Source organism: Anabrus simplex, chromosome X (genome assembly GCF_040414725.1).
Source record: "Anabrus simplex isolate iqAnaSimp1 chromosome X, ASM4041472v1, whole genome shotgun sequence".
Lineage (NCBI taxonomy): Eukaryota > Metazoa > Arthropoda > Insecta > Orthoptera > Tettigoniidae > Anabrus > Anabrus simplex.
The window spans coordinates 222,887,749-222,908,538 of record NC_090279.1 but is presented as its reverse complement, the minus strand read 5'-3'; the positions used below and the strand labels follow the sequence as shown (position 1 = coordinate 222,908,538).

The window sequence follows — 20,790 nt, the reverse complement described above, 5'->3', positions numbered from 1 at the left end:
AAGCCTTCATCGATAATCTGGAAAAAATGCAGTAATTGTAAGAACGAATTTAGTAAAGAAATAACCAAGATTCAAAAAAGTTAACACTTATGACAAAATAATAAAATTTACAGTCGTTATCTTAACGATGAAATGAAAAGTTGAATTTGCCTTGGTTTTCTCTAAGTTAATCCGAGACGTCGGATATACCTGTTCACGTCATCTCACATCTCCTTTCGTGAGAATTTATATTGAGCGTTAAGTATTTGACCAATGATTAAACTAAATAAAACGCCTCCTGGGCTTGCAAACGTAAGTAAATGGGGATAATACCATCCATGTGGAGATCCTATCCACTACCAATCGATAATATCAGTGTCACATGTTTCAGAATAGAACACATAAAAAAAAAAAATAACCCTCTAAATACTAATAAATCACTACTTCTACAGCTAACTACGGAAATTGGTGAGAAGACTGTGAGTACTAAGAAGAAAATATCTACATTATGTACATGTCGACGAGTGTCGATCAACCGTTTTACTCTCCTATTAACAAATTTATTGAGTTACAGCAAGATTGAGTTATCACATGAGGGTAAAAATTACATCAACGAATGAGCTGGTATAATCATGAATCAGACATTATTCAGATATTTCGTCGAAGACTTGTTCTTTAGACCTAAGGCCTTCTCGAACATTCATCTGTACCTTGAGATTGAAATTACTGGATTACTTGAGAAAATTTGGGATATTCCCACGAATTAAAAGTACATCGATAAACATGGACCTTCATTTTTTTTCATCTGAAGACACTAATATTAGGCTACACTGCATTTATCGCGAATAATCCATAAACACGTGAAAAGCTCAGTATTGCGAAGATTCATGCCAATTATTCCATATACTCTATACGTACAATATACCACAATGACGACTTTAACTTGTCGCATCTTAATCTCAAATATGTAGCCGTGAAATATCAGGACCTACCATCGTCCTACAAATACATAATATCCACTTAAAAGTGTCTCGATGATTAATTACATTCAATTAATTATCACATGCTTCCAATGCACATGTTCACATTAAATTCGCACATAGAATTCGGACTCAATATCCCGATGACACGTTGTCTCAGACACGAGGTACAAGTAGAAGTTCAAATACAAGGAAAATATAGAAAATACGGACGAAATATCCTGCCATTAAATCCATCAAACATAAACTAATTCATATTCGTGACGAAATTTACTCAATAAGCAAAGATGGTGTCGATAACACATGGATAACTCTGTCAGAACCTTCACTGTCAAATTCATGGCCACATGGTCATTAAATAATCACATGTGTCAGTTTTATGACGTATTCGAGCAAATAAACTGCCATAAAAAAGTGTCAAAATAGCTTACGAAGAAAAGAAAGAATAGAACAAAACTACATAGAACAGATATAAATGAGACGTAATCGACTTAACTTATAGATGAATCTTCATGTCTGGAAGTCTGGGTTCTCAATCAGCCATGCCAGGAAGAAAGAATCTGCATCCCGGCGCCGCCAACGATGGTCAAAGGTTTAGAACCTCATGGTGAAGCACTGGTAATCCATGAAGTGAGATTCCGTCCTCTTCTGGAATTTATTCACGTCCACGTCTTCCGCGTCCACTCGTAAGAAAGCTGAAACTTACACAAAATGTTTTAGAGTAGGCTCCAAGCACACACGTAACAGTATTCTGGAAATGACACGTACTTTAAGGGATTAATGTCTGCACATTCGACGTCTGATCACAGCACTGTTCTAAATTATATCCAATTTTCAGACGTGTAGAGCACAGGAGTGAAGCGACGTTCCACGCTGAGCGACTGAAGGTGATAGTCCAAGACACGCCAGAGGGTGTGTGAGAGCGAGTATTCGTATCACATGACTTAAATGTCATGTCTGGTGCACATACACGGAAGTAAAGTCAATTGAGGGGCTAAATTCTTCTACTGTACGAATCTACAACTTCATCACCATCTTAGCCACAAGGTCGTGCAAATTATTCCAAAATTTCAGTTTTTAATTTATATCCTCCAAATGTGCTATTCTTTTATCCAGTTTATTTTATTTTAGTCCTTGAGCCTTCCGTAATTATGCACGTCGCCACCAAAGATATTACAAATATTTCATTCATATCATTCCTCGCAAGTACCGGTGACACGCGCTGGCCTCCTTCTTCCAGTCACCAACCTTCATTTTTTTATTTTTATTCCGTTAGCCAGTCGGCCGCTCTCTACACAAAAAAACTCGTTCTCGCCCCTGCCAAGGTCGCGCGCACCCCATCTCGCCGACAAGCAGACACAAGCCGCACCAACACCTGTTCTCTCATTTGTGGCCTCACGGTCACATCATAAAGGGCTAAGTCTATAATTGATGACTGGGCGAATGGGGACGCTGGTCTCGTGAATCTTGGGGAGTGCTTTTGCGGTGGGAAGACTTGGGTTCATGTTTATTAATTTTGTTTTTTCTCGATCTGTAAATAGGTAAGAAGTATTCTTTAATGTCTGAGCAGTCATTGAATTTTCTGAGTGGGGTCCTTTTTAACGATGGTAAATGAACTACCTGTGAAAAATGTCTTTGTTTTACTGATGTACTCGTTTTTGTCCATTACGATAGTTGTGTTGCCCTTGTCTGCTTTTGTGAAAATAAGATCGTTATTTTCCTTTCCGAGGCTCGTTTTAGTTTTGAAAGCAATCCAAATTACTCTTCAGCTGGCTTGCTAAGCCTAACACTGCAGAGAAGTTTCTCCTTTAGCCTTTGGCAGTCCCCTGCCACTTCTACAAGGCAGCAGCATTCTAATTAACCCCAGAGAGGATGGGTTGCTACATCTGCCTTCTCTGCCAAAGGTGCCGTTATGGACTTTACCCGTAACCCTGACTTGTCCGCAATCTCCACCGTTCCGAAATCCTTTTCCTCCGCTGAAGATTCCGTTGAGGTCTTCACTCGTAACCATGAGCTAGGACCCTTACCAGATGTTACACACACGGGCCAGTGTGCTCTGGGACTCGCACAGGCAGGGGCCCACTCCCTGGGCAGGGCTGCCCCCGAAGATGGTCCCTACCTGCTACAATTATCTCACAAAATAACAAGGTATAGTTGGGATGGACAATCCAAATTCTTAACCCTTTGGCACTCAGCCTATATGCAGGGGTTTGCTCGAAGACCCTCAAATTAATTTCTGCGATTTTCCAACCAAATTACAAAAAATCAACATGTAAACAGTTTAACACGCATTAAAATAAAATAAATCACACTAATACACTAAACTAAGAGCATTTCAGAAATGAATATACCTAGGACGTATTGTCATTGGTAAAGCCAAAAAAAAAAAAAAAAAAAAAAAAAAAAGTATTAAATTTTGAAAATAAATTTAAAAAATAAATTATGGTTTTCAATTACAGAAAAATCAGAAAATACTGTGTCTTCCTTCTTTACTCTTAGACGTGAAAGAAAGAACATTTAATTCTGAATAATTTGATGTCAATATGATGTGTTTGCTGCAATTCGCTCATGAAGCATGGCACAAAGATATTCACCGTACATGTAACGGTCATTGATGTCAATACCTCGCGGTCTGATGCACGGTGAGCAGCTGGGACTGTGCCATTTCCCACATAATGGGAATCACTTTCGGCAAAAGAAGGTCATTATTACTGTCTAAATCATCTGAAAATTCAAGGATATTGGCCTCATTTGGCCTAGCCATTACAATAAAAAGATGATGCTAGCACGTGCAACAACAGAGTTATGAAAAGGAGTAAAATTATAGTTTGCGAAGTACAGCGAGCACACGATATACCAAAGAAACTAAATAAACTCCAAACTAAACTCATAGCAAAATCAAATCGCTGTATTCATAAGCCAACCAAAACAGATCCACGCAATAACAACTTCCAATAACCACAACATAAACATTCATGGTCAACAGATTTCATTTGTCGAAAATAAAAATATTTTGTTGGGCTGGTGGATATATCTGTAGAGTAAAACGCAAATTCAACGCTTTAAGGTACCGTCGTGATCAACAGTTATGATTTAACAGCCACGTAATCCCTAAATAGGACAGGGCCGATGTATCGGCGCTGTGAGCTTTCTTGCCATAACCTCTCGAGTGCGAAAGGGTTAATAGATTACATAATATCTGATGGAAAAGCTGGTCAAACTATTTGTGAATTGAAGGTTGTACCAAGTGAGAGCTTAAATAGTGACCGCAGACTGCTTCTTGCAAATCATCAAAAATGTAAAAATCCACACACCAAGGAACAGAAAAGAGTAGAAAAAAGGTGGCCTCCAAAATACCTACAGAAAGAGCACAAGGAGGAAATACAGAGTGGAACAAATTCACAGAATGCCTTGTTGGAACTGCTGTAGAAATATGTGGCAAAACTAGTGGTAAAGTAAAGGAAAGAAAAACAGCCTGGTGGCATGATGAAGTAAAGAGTGCACTTCAGAAGAAAAATGAAGCAAGAAAGGCTTGAGATAAAGAAATTCACGAAGGAGATGAAAACAGATGAATTAAAAATGAGTGAATTACAACAGACATACAAAGACTGTCGACTGAGAGTGAAAGGAATAGTAGCAGAAGAAAAACAATACCAGGAGTAATTATGAGCAAATAACAGCTTTACAGAAACCAGATGGGAGCATCATGAGAATTTATACACTGGAATGAAGAAGGACTCCAGTTCTAATGCACAGATTCAGTCAAGCTGCAGAGATAATATATCTGAAGAAACGCCACCAACTTGGAGTGAAGTAGAATCAGCCCTTAAAAGTATGCACAATGAACGAGCTACTGGCTTTGATGAAATAAGTGTAGACATGATTAAAGCTGCTGGCCCACAAGGAATTCAATGGCTATACAGGGTGATAAGGGAAATATGGAAGGATAAAATAATACCAGATGACTGGAGAAAGGGAGCTATAGTTCCCCTGTTCAAGAAAGGAAGTCGAAAAAAGTGCAGAAACTGAAGAGGGATTACCTTACTGTTATGAGAAGATTCTTGAGAAGAGATTAAGGAAAATTATTGAACCCCAACTGCAAGAAGAACAATATGGATTTAGGAAAGATAGATCAACCATAGACCTCATATTCACACTGAAAATGATATTAGAAAAGCACTGGGAGAAAGACCGTAACTTGACATTTGTGTTTCTAGACATCGAAAAAGCATTCGATAGTGTCCCTAGAACAACTATATGGGAGTGTCTTAAAAAGAAGAATGTATTCTCATTCAGAGAATAAAAATGCTTTATGACGACTACAGTACTACAGCTGTGTTCAAGTAGGAAATGGATAATCAGATTGGTTCCAGACACCTAGAGGAGTGCCCTTTCACCATTACTATTCATCACCATCACGGATAAAATCATAAAAGAAGTGAAGCAGAACACCAACATGGATCTTAAAACATTTGCTTTTACAGATTATATAGTTATCTGGGGAAATAGCGAGATGGAAGTCCAAGAAAAGCTGAACGTCTGGAATGATCATCTGAAAAAATATGGAGTGAAAGAAAGTGCAATAAAAACTGCTGCAATGTCTGTTAATAGACAGGGAAGTAAAGATAATATAATGATGGAGGGTGTAAACCAGTATCAGTACCTTGGATGCATAATATCAAGTGACAACAGAATACAGCTTGAATTAAATAACCGTATTCAGAAATCCAGTCAATTCTATCAGCAAGTTCGATATCTGCTCTGGAATAAACAAGTGCCACTAAGATCAAAACAAACTCTGTTTCGAACATACTTTGTTCCTATTATTCCTATATTGGAAACATGTACAACCACCAAAAAGGATGACAGCAGGCTTCAGAAATGAAGTTTCTAAGAAGCATGCTTCAAAAGACTAGAAAAGACAAAGTAAGAAATGAGAAAATTAGAGAACAAGCTGGTATAAATCAGTCCCTGAAGGAGACCATAACTAGGGGACGTTTGCAATGGTTTGGTCAGGTCAAAGGTATGACAGAAAGAAGTTGCAAAACAATGGTTGCATCCTGAGATTACTGGAAAGAGACCTGTTAGAAGACCTAGGAGGAGATGGCTGGACCAAGTGAAGGAAGATATCACATCCAAAGGAATCAACTGGGATGAAATCTTGAAGGGGCATTGGTATATAAATAGACTAAAATGGAGAGTGCTCGTAAACCACAGCCGGGAAACTGGAGTGGAAACTTGATGATGATGATGATGATGATCGTTGTCACTGATCTTTTTAAGAGCATAAACGTGTTTTTGTTCGGCAATCGAGTCTTTGTTATTATTATGGTTGAAGGGGATGATCTTATCATTAGGAGTAAAAATATTGTTGAGTTTCCTTTTTATATAGATTCTTAACTCATCTTGTTTATCTACTGGCACTTTGCTGATGACCAGTTCCGATTCTAATGTCATGGTAGTGGCTATGTTAAGTAAGTGTGCTGAGATTGGGCCAGTTATGTTTGGGTCCTTTGGCTAAGATCGAGTTTTTGGCTAAGATTGAGTTTTCGTCGTCATTCGAAGTTACCTTAGATAAGTTTTATAACTGGTGGGTGGAATTCCACAGTCTCATTCAAGGTTATTCCGGTTTCATTGATATGGCTAATGCGAGGTGTTGAATACTTTAGTGTGCCCAATTTCTGCTCTAAGATTACTTGTTTCATCAACAGCACGGTGAATAATGTATTATTTACTTGGGTTTGAAAAAGAAACCATTGAACACCTGGTAGTAAATTAGCTGCTGCAAGGTGAGTCTCATATATCCTATTATATAAAAAGGTTTTTTCTTGTATAAAAATCTGATCTCATTTTTTAAACCAAATTTTATTAGTCCTGTTTGGAGTTTTAAGGGTTTGAGATGAAAAACAATGTTTCTTAACGTTACCTTTGAGGAAATTGGGGGTTAAGTTATGAGAAATACATTGCTTAATGAACTCAATGTCCTTGCCTAATCTGATTATCTTGATTCTTAAGCCTAAGTATAGGTAGGCTTTACATTTTGATTGGTAGGCTGCATTGTTGTAGGATATAAATTTCATGTCGATTGGTCCATATTGAACTTTGAGAACGAATAGAGAAGGCCATGAACAACGATCTTACTTGATATCATACGTGGTGTTTAATAATGCTGATCACGAAAATTATGACTTCCGTAATGCCATTTAATCAAAATTAGGGTGCAAGAATATGTTCTACGTAAGTAGTAGTGTTGTCTGTCTTGTGCGATCTTCCTGTTAAGAGATTCTTCATTTAATTGTGAAGTTAAATTAGTGCCAAGGTCAACAGCCATCTTTATTTTATTGCTTGGCATTGATTACACATTTTTCTTCTCGAGGCAGACTAACTTAAACGTTACCAAATCTTGGAAGTTATAACGCACTACCATCTGGCGGAATTCGCATTAGTTACATCTGACATCATCATATGGAGTGGGTATATCTACCCGTTTGTATATTCTACGTACCTCGTATACATTATATTTACAATGTTTTTCTTTTCAATATTAGCACGTCCAATCTATCTTATATTCTCAAAATTATCATTGATCCAGCGCTAAGAATACTTACAGCTCCTATATCTACCTTAATAACTCTATGAAAAACAAAATAATATTCATCTCTTGCCACGTTCAAATAAATATAATGAATTAAAATGCCCAACGTTGATTCACAGTCTGGTGACGAAATTCCATGTCCTATCTGTAATAAATGTTGTAAGTCTACGTTAGGAGTAAATATTCACATAGGAAAAGCTCACCCTGAGAAAAGGAGAAATAAACTCTCAACACAATATGCTAATACCGGTAACATGAATGTTGAGGAAAGCTTACTGTTGACAGAAGACACCCCAGTGGTCGCTGATCATGAAAATGAAAATATTAATCCTATGAAAAATTGGGAGGATAGGATTTCAAACATTATGCAAAACGGTGATGCTAATCAGCTGGAATCTTTTACTTCTGAGGTTATGCAGTTCTTTGCTGATCAGGTAAATGAATTACCTGGCCCTCAACATCCTGCTGTTAGATTTTACAAAAGTAGAAAATTACAAAATAATCGTAAATATGACCATAAAACCTCTAGTAACCCACAGCGGAGGTCTAAAAGGCAACGAGAGAAAAACAGAGAGCGTTATGCCTACGAGGTAGCCCAATATCATTTCTATAATCAGAGGCGGAAAATTGCTCGCAAAATTTTGAACAAAACTAATAAGGCCCATTCTTGTAAAATCCCAATAACTACGATTTCGGATCATTTTGAAAAGACTTTTGGTACCGAAAATAACAATTCTCCTCTTTTTATTATGGAAAAAAGCAATGACTTACCTGCTGATATTAATATTTCAGCAGATGATGTCCATAAAGCATTATACAACATTAAAGTTGACACCTCACCAGGCCCAGATCATATTACAGTTCGTGTATTAAGGCATCTCAAGGCTACAAAATTTCTGACGTTACTCATCAACACGATGCTTCATTTTTCCTACGTACCTACAAAACTCAAAATGGCCAGAACAATTTTAATACATAAGGGTGGAGACATAAATGATATTAAAGAATGGAGACCTATAACCATATATTCGGTGATTAGGAGAATAACTGAACGAGTACTAGATATGAGACTGCGTTCATATGTCACACTAAGTCCTCACCAGCGTGGCTTCGTGCCATTACCTGGAACTCATGTCAACGCTTCCCTCGTGAATGGTTGCCTCCAAGATGCGAAACGCAACAAAAAGGATTGTTGCATCATTTTTTTAGATGTCACAAAAGCATTTGACTCTATCGGACATGAACATATCAAACGATCTCTTCGACAATCAGAAATTCCTCCTAACTTATGTAGATTAATTGAAGCATTTCTTACAAAGAACACAATTCAAGTAGAAGCTGATAATAAGAAATCAAAACCCATCGAAATTAACTGTGGCGTAGCTCAAGGGTCCCCTATCTCACCACTGCTGTTCAATTTAGCAATCAATACTGTAATACAAAATCTCACCGACCATGACATATGCCAACGTTATGGCTATACTTTATCTGATGATCTACCGCCGTTATCCTCATTTGCTTTCGCAGATGACCTAGTCATACTCAGCAAAACTGAAAATGATGCTACTACCGTGTTAAATTTAGCTGAAAGCAGCTTTGCAGAAATTGGTTTACATATCCATCCTCATAAAAGCAAATCTATAATCCTGAAGAAAGGAAAATTAACTGAAGGAAACGTCACTACACTTGAGGGATCAACAATCCCATCTATAAAAACACACAATGAACGAATCAAGTATTTAGGAATTGACTTCAACAGTGAAATTTCTCTTGACAAACAAACTAATAAGCACAATAACTTCTGACTTAAATAATCTGGTAAAAACAAAGCTTCTAAAACCAGAGCAAAAGATCAAGATTATTAACGAGTTTGTTTGGCCGGGTTTGATCTATCTTCTACAATGTGCCCCTCTGACACAACTATCAAACACTTTTCTTAAAGATCTGGACAAAATTATAAGAAGTTCCGTAAAAGAAATAATGATGCTGCCAGATGATACTCCAAATTCGATGCTGTATAGTGCAAGGAAGGTCAGAGGGATGGGATTAATTTGCGCAGAATGGGAAGCCAATATACAGCATTACAATATATGTAATCGCTTACTCCATGTTCAGGACGTACATCTACCATACGTAAGGAAGTTACCTGAAGAACAAGATATGGCACTCCACAGACTTGACATAAAAAAAGAAAGTCTTCCTTCAAAGACTGACGGAAGAAAACTACGTGAAATTATGAGAAATCGATCCTTTCAGTCGTGGTGCCAGCTACCACATAAAGGAAAAGGAGTAGTGTTATATTCAGACTGCCCGAAAGCAAACTCCTGGATGACTCGTAAATCACCTCTGTCCTCTTCTGAATACATAAACGCAGTGAAGATGACATGCAACCTCACCGCAGTCAGGTCGGTTCCCGGTAGGTCATTCAACACAACCCGTTGCCGCCAAAATGGCTGCAACGAGACAGAAACCCTTGGACATGTGTTGGGATTCTGCCGGAGTACTGAACTAATGCGCAACCATCGCCACCATCGTGTAAGAACGTCGATTGCTCGAGGCTTGAGACAGCGTGGATGGGAGGTGCACGAGGAGGTTCACTGCATCTCTACTGATGACTCTAATCGGAGGGCGGACATCGTAGCCATCAACAGAGAGGACATGAAAGCGATGGTCTTAGATCCCACCATTCGCTTTGAAAGAGACCTTAATCAGGCTCGGGATGTGGACCTAGAAAAGCAAGCTATTTATGTTCCGTGCTTGCCTTACCTTTCATCTAAGTATAAAATACCTATTGATCGGTGGATTGTCACAGGCCTGCTTTTCGGAGCAAGAGGCACCCTCCCTAGTCAGACATCGAACTTCCTACAAAATTTGAAAGTTCCATTCTGCGAGTTAGAAAAAATAGTAATACAGATACTGAGGGACTCGCTGCAAATCATTCATTTCCACCTATACCTGAGAACGTGAGTTACATTCCTCCCCCACTAACCGTGGAAAAAAAGAAGATAACAGCATTAACGTTTAAATGTTCATCTTTTGATATTTTTAAACCATTGAAATTGAAAATGTATTTCGGATCCAAATGGTCACCCTCATTGGAGGACGGATGATTTATTTCTTTAATAAATCTCTCTCTCTAAATAAGTTTTGACAGTTCCACCTTTTCAATACAACATTTTATGCAATGTGAGTTACATTACAAGTTACTTTAAAATGGTACTAGTTTCAACCTCGTTCAAGGTCATCAGCCAATAACTCAAATTATACAAAACATCAAGTAGACCAAAAACAAAAACTCCTCATTCACACCTACTCTGTCATGTCTTGCTAGCCACACTCTTCACACCACTGCGCAACGTGAGTCACATATATTACTTATGCTATTTTTCCAGCCCTTGTTTCTAAGAAGTCCTCGCACTAATTTTGACTTTTATTATTCATCAGGTCAAACTCATTCCATACTGAACTGCGAGTCTTTACCACCTAGGCCTTTGAACTAATCTGACCTTCAAGTGCAACACTCGCCTACTGCATGAAGAATCTCTATGTAACCTATTTCAATGACATCATAATGTATTGAACTTTATTTACATAATGTGCACAACAGAATCTTATAAGACATTTACCGTACTATGTCATTTGGTCATTAGATCTTTATTATAAATGCAACACAAGCTTCAAGATCCTTCTCGATCAAGAACATTTCACTAGAAACGTTTTTTTTTTAAATTATTATTATTATTTTTTTAACAGCTACTTTGAGCCTCATTTTAATGTTTAATATATTATATGCACAGGTTAAAAGTTTTTGTCAAGTTAATATTATTGTGACCATTTCTCATTTTCAGTTTTAATTTTACAAGGTTACACTATAGTAACCAAAATCTGCTCAACTTTTAATTCTCACATGTTTTATCTAACATTATTGTACAGTACTTGTACATTGTTTTTGGTCTATTTGATGTTTTGTTTAATTTGAGTTGTTGGCTGATGATGAACGAGGTCAAAACTAGTACTTTTATTTATTTTATTTTATTTTTTGCTACTTGCTTTACGTCGCACCGACACAGATAGATCTTATGACGACGATGGGACAGGAAAGGGCTAGGAGTGGGAAGGAAGCGGCCATGGCCTTAATTAAGATGCAGCCCCAGCATTTGCCTGGTGTGAAAATGGGAAACGACGAAAAAACCATTTTCAGGGCTGCTGACAGTGCAGTTCGAGCCTACCATTTCCCGTATACTGGATACTGGCCGCACTTAAGTGACTGCAGCTATCGAGCTCGGTAGTAGTACCATTTTAAAATAACTTGTAATGTAACTCGCATTGCATAAAATGTTGTATCGAAAAGGTGGAAGTGTCAAAACTTATTTAAATATTAATGTAATCGAAGTTCAATATGGACCAATCAACATGAAATTTATATCCTACAATTATAATTTTCATACGAGTGTCTTAATTACCATTATAGAAGAGTTGCATACAACTGTTTATGCTCGACGATAATTATAAGTCTATTTTTTAAATATTCATACATTTTTGTCGAGATGTCGCTTGACAGTTGAGTTTATTGAACAGAGCGGAATGATTCTAATATCTTGTAAAAGAGCGCAGAGCGCATGTGCTGGGTTACTGATTTTCCATGAGTGGATCAGAGACCTTAGCAATGTCATATGTTTTCAAAGCTTCAACCTAGCTTTATTTCAAATACAAATTGTTTATTGTACAGTTGGTGAAGTGAATTTGCCGTGTGGTTGTGGAATATTGGAAGTAGGTGCATTGATGTTAATATGTATGTCCGACATATTTGATTTTGCCTTGAGCGCAGGTGCAATGCTATCCTTACCTAATTGGTCAAACAGTTGTATCATAATGAAAATCTGAACTCTGATTGTTGGAGAACCTATATCATAATGAAATTTGAACTACAGTGGAACCTCGATTCTCTGTTTTTGGAGGGACCATTAAAATAAAACGTAAAACACGGGAAAACGGAAAATCCGGGAATGAATGAAAGCAATCAGCAATTTGGCTAAACATCATAAAAATGAAATATGTATAATAATAATCTTACAACACTCCTAAACCAAACCAAACTACAGCCCCAATGAGCCTTTGCCTGCCAAGCGACCGCTGCTCAGCTCGAAGGCCTGCAGATTACGAGGTGACGCATGGTCAGTGTGACGAATCCTCTCGGCCGTTATTCGTGGCTCTCTAGACCGAGGTGGTCATCGCACCATTAGATAGCTCCTCAAATAAAGGTAATCATGCAGGCTTAGTGGACCTGGAAACCAGCCCTTATATCCAGGTAAAAATGCCTGACCTGGCCAGGAATCAAACCCGGGCCGTCCGGATGAGAGGTATTCAAGTTAGACCGCGAAACCGGCATCAAACATTAATTACCGGTACGCGAGTTCAAAATCTCGATACTTTATACTCAGTTTTACAGGGCAAACTTCGTCAGTTTCCTGTGAAAACTTCTTTCAGTTCAGCAACTTTGATTAGCCAAACTCTTCGAAAAATCTAAAAAGACCAAGCCGAACAACAATCGATAACAAGTAGTTTTTAATTCTCTCATCTAATAAAATAAAGCACATTAGGTACAAAAGCACCCAGCATAATGGCGAAATCTCTTCATTTCTTAATCTTCCATTGTAATTTGGTCTCTGGTTCGTATTCAGTTTCTGGAAATCTTGTACCGCATAAATTAGGCCTACATCGACTTTTAAAGGTTATGTTGAACTCTAGAATGGTTTCGAAGGTTTCAGAAGTTCTCAAATGCATTATATTAAATTCTGCCCGTACTAATCCCATCAAACTGGAAAGAGGAAAAAAAAAAATTCATCAAAACTTGAGAAATTACGGCTATTCATGACCTTGGGCTCAACTGGAAAGCGTGCTCGCTGCACATGTCAGTATGAGTTGGAAATTATACAAACCATTTATTTTGTACATGTAACGTGCGCAAATAAAACAACTGCGGTGTTTTACTTTTAACTCGAAAACGTAAAATTCCCAGTCTTATATTAGGACCACAACAGTAACAGGCAATCCCAAGACCTCCCATGGCTTGTTGTATGTAAGGTGCAACATCTGTTCTGGTCTCGATAACATAATCGTATGATATAGATGATTCCCATAGGAATCTGAAATTGTTTTGTCCCGAATGAGTAAATTTATAATACCAATATAAATGGTCCGTTATTGGACATTATAAATTTTCCAGCTAACTCATTCCTGGTTGCCAGCGTTTCGCCCCCGTGTGCTAGGTTGGGCTCGTCAGTTGGTCCATTTATATTGGTATTATAAATTTACTCATTCAGGACAAAACAATTTCAGATTCCCTATGGGAATCATCTATATCATCTGATGGCCAAGCAGGCATCAATTTTTGGTAGTGAGACAAAGTCTCTCATAGTGCATTGGCACTGCCGGTGGCTTCAAGTAGCCTACGCAGTGGCCTCCACGGTATGCACTAGCCATGCGTCTTGGTAGGTGTGCTAGGTACCAACTGACGAGCCCAACCTAGCACATGGGGGCGAAACGCTGGCAACCAGGAATGAGTTAGCTGGAAAATTTATAATGTCCAATAACGGACCATTTATATTGGTAACATAATCGTATACGATAATATTAAAATACTAGATTTGTGCAAGATTTGTGTTAAGAAGGAGCAGTTTAGATTCCTGCCTGAAAGTCCAGTTAATACACAGTGCCCTGTGGAAAGTGCCGAAAACCTGTTTGGCAATACAACCGAAAAAAGTAAAAATATAAACATCTAACCCTGGACATAATGTGGACGTTTTATAAGTGCGAACATTTGACGAAACTCGTTCCGTCTTCAAGTAGATCTGTCGAAATGCTCTGTATCTCCTTACAATTATTGTGGCCACTCTCCGCTTTATAATTTCTGAGATTCTCTACACAATACCACCCGAATTCAATGCTAAGATGGTCCCTTATGCATGTTCACTGCCGATCGCTTTTCCAGTACAGTAGGCCCTACTTGCTCTAATTATCGCAATGATGCGGCGTTAACACCAAGGTCCATAAGTATGCCATAATTGTCCTTTCTTGAGAGACAGTTTATTGAAAAACGCTTGATCCGGGAAACCGTTTCTTCGAGGAACGGATAATGTGGGATTTTTACAACGTGATTTAATTACCATGCTCACGGGACCACATAATTTGAACGCACGATCCGGGAAAATGTAGGTTCCGGGAACGGATGATCAAGGTTCCACTGTATAATGAGCCTCATTAAAATTCAGTTTTCTGGCATATAACATTTATATTTCAGCATTGTCGAGCATAAAAATTATTAATAGTTTGTCTGTAATGAAAATGAGTACAGAAGAAAAGTTAAAAACTCTTCTTGTTCATAGAGCAGATCACTGCTCAGGTTTCAAGTAACAAATTCAGAAGTAAGAGCTCCTTGACAGAGCATAATAATTACAGTGAAACCTCGTTAGTTCGTTCCTCATTGACACGTTTTCCCGCTTAGCACATCGTAAGTCCCGATTCTCATTCTATTAAAATATCTCACTTATCACGTCACGAATTTTCGCTAATACCACTTAGTATGATCACATTTTTCTTAGCCCTGAGAATGTTATTTGTCATCCCTTGTGAAACAAACGTGATTTCCAACTCAGGTAAGAGCCATTGCCACAGTTGCGTGAATATGGAAAAATTCGTGAACTTCACAGGATAAGTTGCATGTTTGGGGAGCGTCAGGAATGTTCAGTTTTGCTTGCCGGTTAGCAGCAAGATTGCTGAATAACACAGTGCCACATTCCATTCAGTAGGTAGAAATATGGTACGGTAGCCTGTATCTGGATTACGAACATAATAGTGTGAAATTGACTAGCGAGGTGATAGTCTAGGTATGGATACGGAAAAAGGAAAATTCCTTTCTAATGAAGAGAACATTAAAATCTTTCAGAAAGTGGACTGGCACCCGCATCTTTAAGTGTGCAGAGGTCGCGAATGCTGAACTCGCACTTTCGAGTTTTGACTCTATCGATGCGACCCTGTCAAAGTTTTTCAAAATGGCGACCAAAGTTATTCTGTTGCAGTCACACGTGGCCGAGTATAACTTCCAATTCCTTGCCTAAGAGTGTGATCAGAATATAATGTTTTATAATCCACTGCTTCAAAAATAAAAGGCTTCTACTAACATTTGTTTTTAGAAAGAGTGTGATCTGCAATAATTTTATTGGCGCTCGTGCATATGTTTTCATATTTGTTGTGTTTTTCACACTGTTCAGTGCACTTGTTATTTTATAAGCCCCAGCAGAAAAGGTTTTCATATTTGTTCTCTTGTGTTTTTCACAATACTTTCCTCTCATCTTGAGAAATGGTAGATGCAGTTTTCACTGTGCCCGCGGATACATGACGTAAATTGCCTTCATGTAGAAAAAAATCATATCTTGTGTTTCCATATCCCTCTTGGATAGTTTTTATTTGCATATTCAATAGTACATGTTCATTTTTGTTGTCTCTTGCAGAAACGTCTTAATGAGGTTTTACTGTATCAATTAAGAAAAGTGATCTAGAGAAATCATATATAAACTATAGTTTAAAATAACTGTTAATCACACCATGATGGACTTGTACTTACTGCTACAGTCTCTCCTGAGCTGGCCCTCCCACATCTTGGAGAGGAGACCTTGCCGAGGAAGAGGAGGAGCAATCTCTAGTCCCTCCCACCACAGCAACTCACGACTCGACAACTCTACTCCCAAGTCCGTGTCCACTGGAACATAAGAAGTTTTCATGTAACAAGAATGACAAAGAAGGGCACAAAAGAAAAGGTTGCGCTCCTCACCCCACCATTTAGAATTTGCAATTTTATTAGAGTTTGTTGAACGTACCAGCAGACGAAGATATGATAAAAGCAAGATGAGTATAAACTCTATTGGAAAAATATCAAAACACCAGATGATTATGAAGTCTACCAACTACAGTACAAGTCTGTTATAGTGAGAATTCATAACGTAGAAAATTTTACTCGCTATACCAGATTGTCGGTATATACATTTTTTTGTAGAAGTAGGGTAAGATCCTTGCGCACATTAAAATTGGTATGCAACAACGATCAGTTTGTTCAAAACTTGCATTTCTGCATATTTTCATACTGCGGTTTACCCGTTAGGTACTTTTTAAATTCCGAGACAACGTGGAAGCGCATGTTCAATTACATTGTGAAAAACTGCACTCCAGTGGCTTCTGTGGCAAACGTTTCATTTTTCTTGTTCAAACAGCGTCGCCAAACTTATTCTCATACGAATCATGAAAATATATTTCAAGCTGGTAGAATAATAACCCCTTTGCTATAAATTTACATGGGAACAGCCTTTCCCAAATTTAATAAGAAGTGAGAAAATATAGTGAAACCTCGTTAATGTGTTCCGCATAGCATCTTGTAAATTCAAAGTCCCGGTTCACGTCACATTCAATCTACAGTATATAGAAATACATCACTCATAGCGTCACAATGTTTTTACTATTACCGCTTTGTATGATCACATTTTTCCTAGCACCGACAATGTTCCTTCTCAATCCCTTGTGAAAGGAACGTAATACCCAATGCACACTAGAGACCTCACGGAAAGTTGCGTAAAAACGGGAAATGGACTTGAATTTCTGAACATTAACTTCGGAAAGCAAGCTGTTAGCCTCAGGAAAGTTTAATGGTTATGATAATGAGATGATGCTTGTTGTTGTTGTTGTTGTCGTAGTTAAAAATAAATGCGATAGAATGGAATGATTTAAAAGTAGGACTATTAGGCAGTACCATATGGTTGATAAAGCAGGAATGAGGGAGATTTTTAAAAGTACTACGATCGGTGGAAGACAGTAAATAAAAATGTAAACAAACGCTGGGATGGGATTAAAGCAATTGTTGAGGAATGTGAAAAAAAAGTTTAAACCTATTTGCAAAGAAATAGAGTTAGAAGTGGCTGTGAAAGTAAAGAGAAATTGAAGGAACTTACTAGGAAATTGAATCTAGCAAAGAAGTCAGCTAAGGATAACATGATACCAAGCATAATTGGGGGTCATACAAAAATTAGTGAAAAATTGAAGGGTATGTATAGGTACTTTAAGGCAGAAACAGGTTCTAAGAAGGACATTCCAGGAATAATTAATGAACAAGGGGAGTGTGTATGCGAGGATCTTCAAAAGGCAGAAGTATTCAGTCAGCACTATGTAAAGATTGTTGGTTACAAGGATAATGTCCAGATAGGGGAGGTGAGTAATACTAAAGTAGAAGTATTTAAATTTACCTATGATAACAATGACATTTACAGTAAGATACAAAAGTTGAAAACTAGAAAAGCAGCTGGAATTGAAAAGATTTCTGGGGATATACTAAAGACAATGGTTTGGAATGTAGTACCATATCTGAAGTACATACCTGATTATTGTTTGCATGAAGGACCTACACCAAATGAATAGAGTTGCTAGAGTAGCCCCTGAGTATGGAGGAAAGGGTTACAGACGCAGCTGTCAGTTTGACATGCATTGCATGCAAGCTTTGGAAAAGCATTCTTTGTGATTATATTAAGACATGTTTGCAAAATTAATAACTGGTTCGATAGAAGGCAATTTGGTTTTAGGAAAGGTTATTCCACTGAAGCCCAACTTGTAGGATTCCAGCAAGATATAGCAGATATCTTGGATTCAGGAGGTCAAATGGACTGTATCGCGATTGACCTATCCAAAGCATTTGATAGGGTAGATCATGGAAGACTACTGGCAAAAATTAGTGCAATTGGACTAGACAAAAGAGTGACTGAGTGGGTTGCTATATTTCTAGAAAACAGAACTCAGAGAATTAGAGTAGGCGAAGCTTTATCTGAGCCTGTAATAATTAAGAGGGGAATTCCTCACGACAGTATTATTGGACCTTTATATTTTCTTATATATACATATAAATGATATGAATAAAGAAGTGGAATCAGAGATAAGGCTTTTCACAGATGATGTTATTCTGTACAGAGTAATAAATAAGTTACAAGATTAACAACTGAAAAATGACCTTGATAATGTTGTGAGATGGACAGTAGGCAATGGTATGATGATACACAGGGTTAAAAGTAAGGCTATGAGTTTCACAAATAGGAGAAGTCCTGTCAGTTTTAATTACAGTGCTGATGGTGTGAAAGTTCCTTATAGGGATCACTGTAAGTACCTAGGTGTTAATATAAGGGGAGATCTTCATTGGGGTAATCACATAAATGGGATTGTAAATAAAAGGTACAGGTCTCTGCGCATGGTTATGAGTGTATTTAGGGGTTGTAGTAAGGATGTAAAGGAGAGGGCATATAGTTCTCTGATAAGACCCCAACTAGAGTATGGTTCCAGTGTATGGGACTTCACCAGGATTACTTGACTCAAGAACTGAAAAATCCAAAGCAAAGCAAGCTCGATTTGTTCTGGGTGATTTCCACCAAAAGAGTGGTGTTACAAAAATGTTGCAAAGTTTGGGCTGGGAAGAGTTGGGAGAAAGGAGATGAGCTGCTCGACTGAGTGGTATGTTATAGATGTTGATTCCCATAGGGAATGTCCAATAACGGACCATTTATATTGGTATTGAGTGGTATGTTACACGTTATAATTCTCATGTTAAGTCCGTATTGAAATGTATGTAAATACAATGTATGTTACAAGTGTTATTTTTAATATCCACCTATTCAATACAAAGAGATCTAGTAAATTAAGAATTAAATCTTATCATATTATATTATCATATTATTACTATTATTATTATTATCCTATTATCATATTATCTTACATGAATTCCACCTAGAGTAGTTATTGAATTTAATTTTCTAATTTTAGACTTAGGATGTAATCTTTTAGTTTTAGTCTATATTAAGTTATATTATTATTATATTATATACAGTGTGTTAAGTTTGAATATTAAGTTTGTATTCAGTATTAAGCCGCATAATGTGGTTAAGTGTAAGAGAGGGCCAAGAACCCTAACTTCGCCACAAATAAAGACATCAATAAATAAATAAATAAATAATAAATAAATAAAAAGTTACAAGGGACATGTTTTGCCCATATTAAGGGCATCATCAGCCTCAAACTCAAACCTGTAAGGTGAATAATCAGGATCCTGATTGTTCTTACAAATCGTAAAATGAAGATATCAATGTAGGTGTTTGTCTAACATAAACTGATTAGAATGTCCTTGGTTAAAATCGTAGTATCAAGCTGCATGTCACAAGTTCACAAGATTACACTTTCCGGAGCACTGAGTCAATGCGCCCAAAACCTGTTGAGGGTACAACAATAAACAGCTGTCTTTATAATGAAATAGAAATGTGTTTCCTTGAATACTCCTATTGGAGGATAAGATAAGTCTCCTTCAAGCCAGTTAAATAAGACTACAGACAGCTGAACGTCTACTTAAGAAGACCGTTGTCTTATCTTAACATACAAAATTAACATCTTTAACAGTCTATCAGCTTTACTTTTTCTTATCCTCCAATAGGAGTATTCAAGGAAATACATTTCTATTTCATTATAAAGATTGAGCTGTTTATTTCTCTACCCTCAACAGGTTTTGCGTGCATTGACTTAGTGCTCTGGAAAGTGTAATCTTGTGAACTTGTGACATGCAGCTTGATACTACGAGGGCAGATCAGAAAATAAGTTACACTTCCCAGTTATAGCCATTTATTACATCACCTATACAACAGCAACATGACTATATCGACATACACTGTAATGTCACTTTTCCACATAATTTCCAAGAGACTTCAAACATTTCTGCGCACGCACAACCAACTTGTCGATGCCGGATGCACAGAAACTTCCTCCAGCGTTCTGCAACCACTCGGAGACAACGGCCTTCACCTCCTCATCGGTCTGCTAAAACGTCAATCACCGAGCTCGTTTTGAGCTTACCGAACAGATGAAAGTCACATGGGGCTAGGTCGGGACTGTAGGGTATATGTTGCCAGACCTCCCACTTGAAACGCTGCAGCAGTTCTCTCATTTGGCGGGCCTTGTGAGGTGTTGCGTTATCGTGCAACAAAATTACACTGCCGCTCAATTTCCCCCGGTGCAACATTTAACAATACGACGCCGCATTGATCGTCGTGTCTTTTGGCATGAATCCCATGTGCAGCAAACCCTCCATGTCAATGAACACTGTCACCATAACCTTACCAGATGACGGTTGAACCTTGGCCTTCTTTCGTTGTGGTGATGAGGGGT

General features: G+C 37.8%; 1 protein-coding gene across 1 annotated transcript in view; it reads right to left on the bottom strand.

The window, feature by feature from the left end:
* Positions 1 to 20,790, bottom strand: part of LOC136886492 (SANT and BTB domain regulator of class switch recombination) — a 299,987-nt gene that overhangs the window by 92,052 nt on the left and 187,145 nt on the right. Inside the window, exon 9 of the mRNA XM_067159307.2 lies at positions 16,178 to 16,312. Coding sequence (XP_067015408.1) covers positions 16,178 to 16,312 — 135 coding nt within the window. The remainder of the gene's footprint in view (positions 1 to 16,177; positions 16,313 to 20,790) is intronic.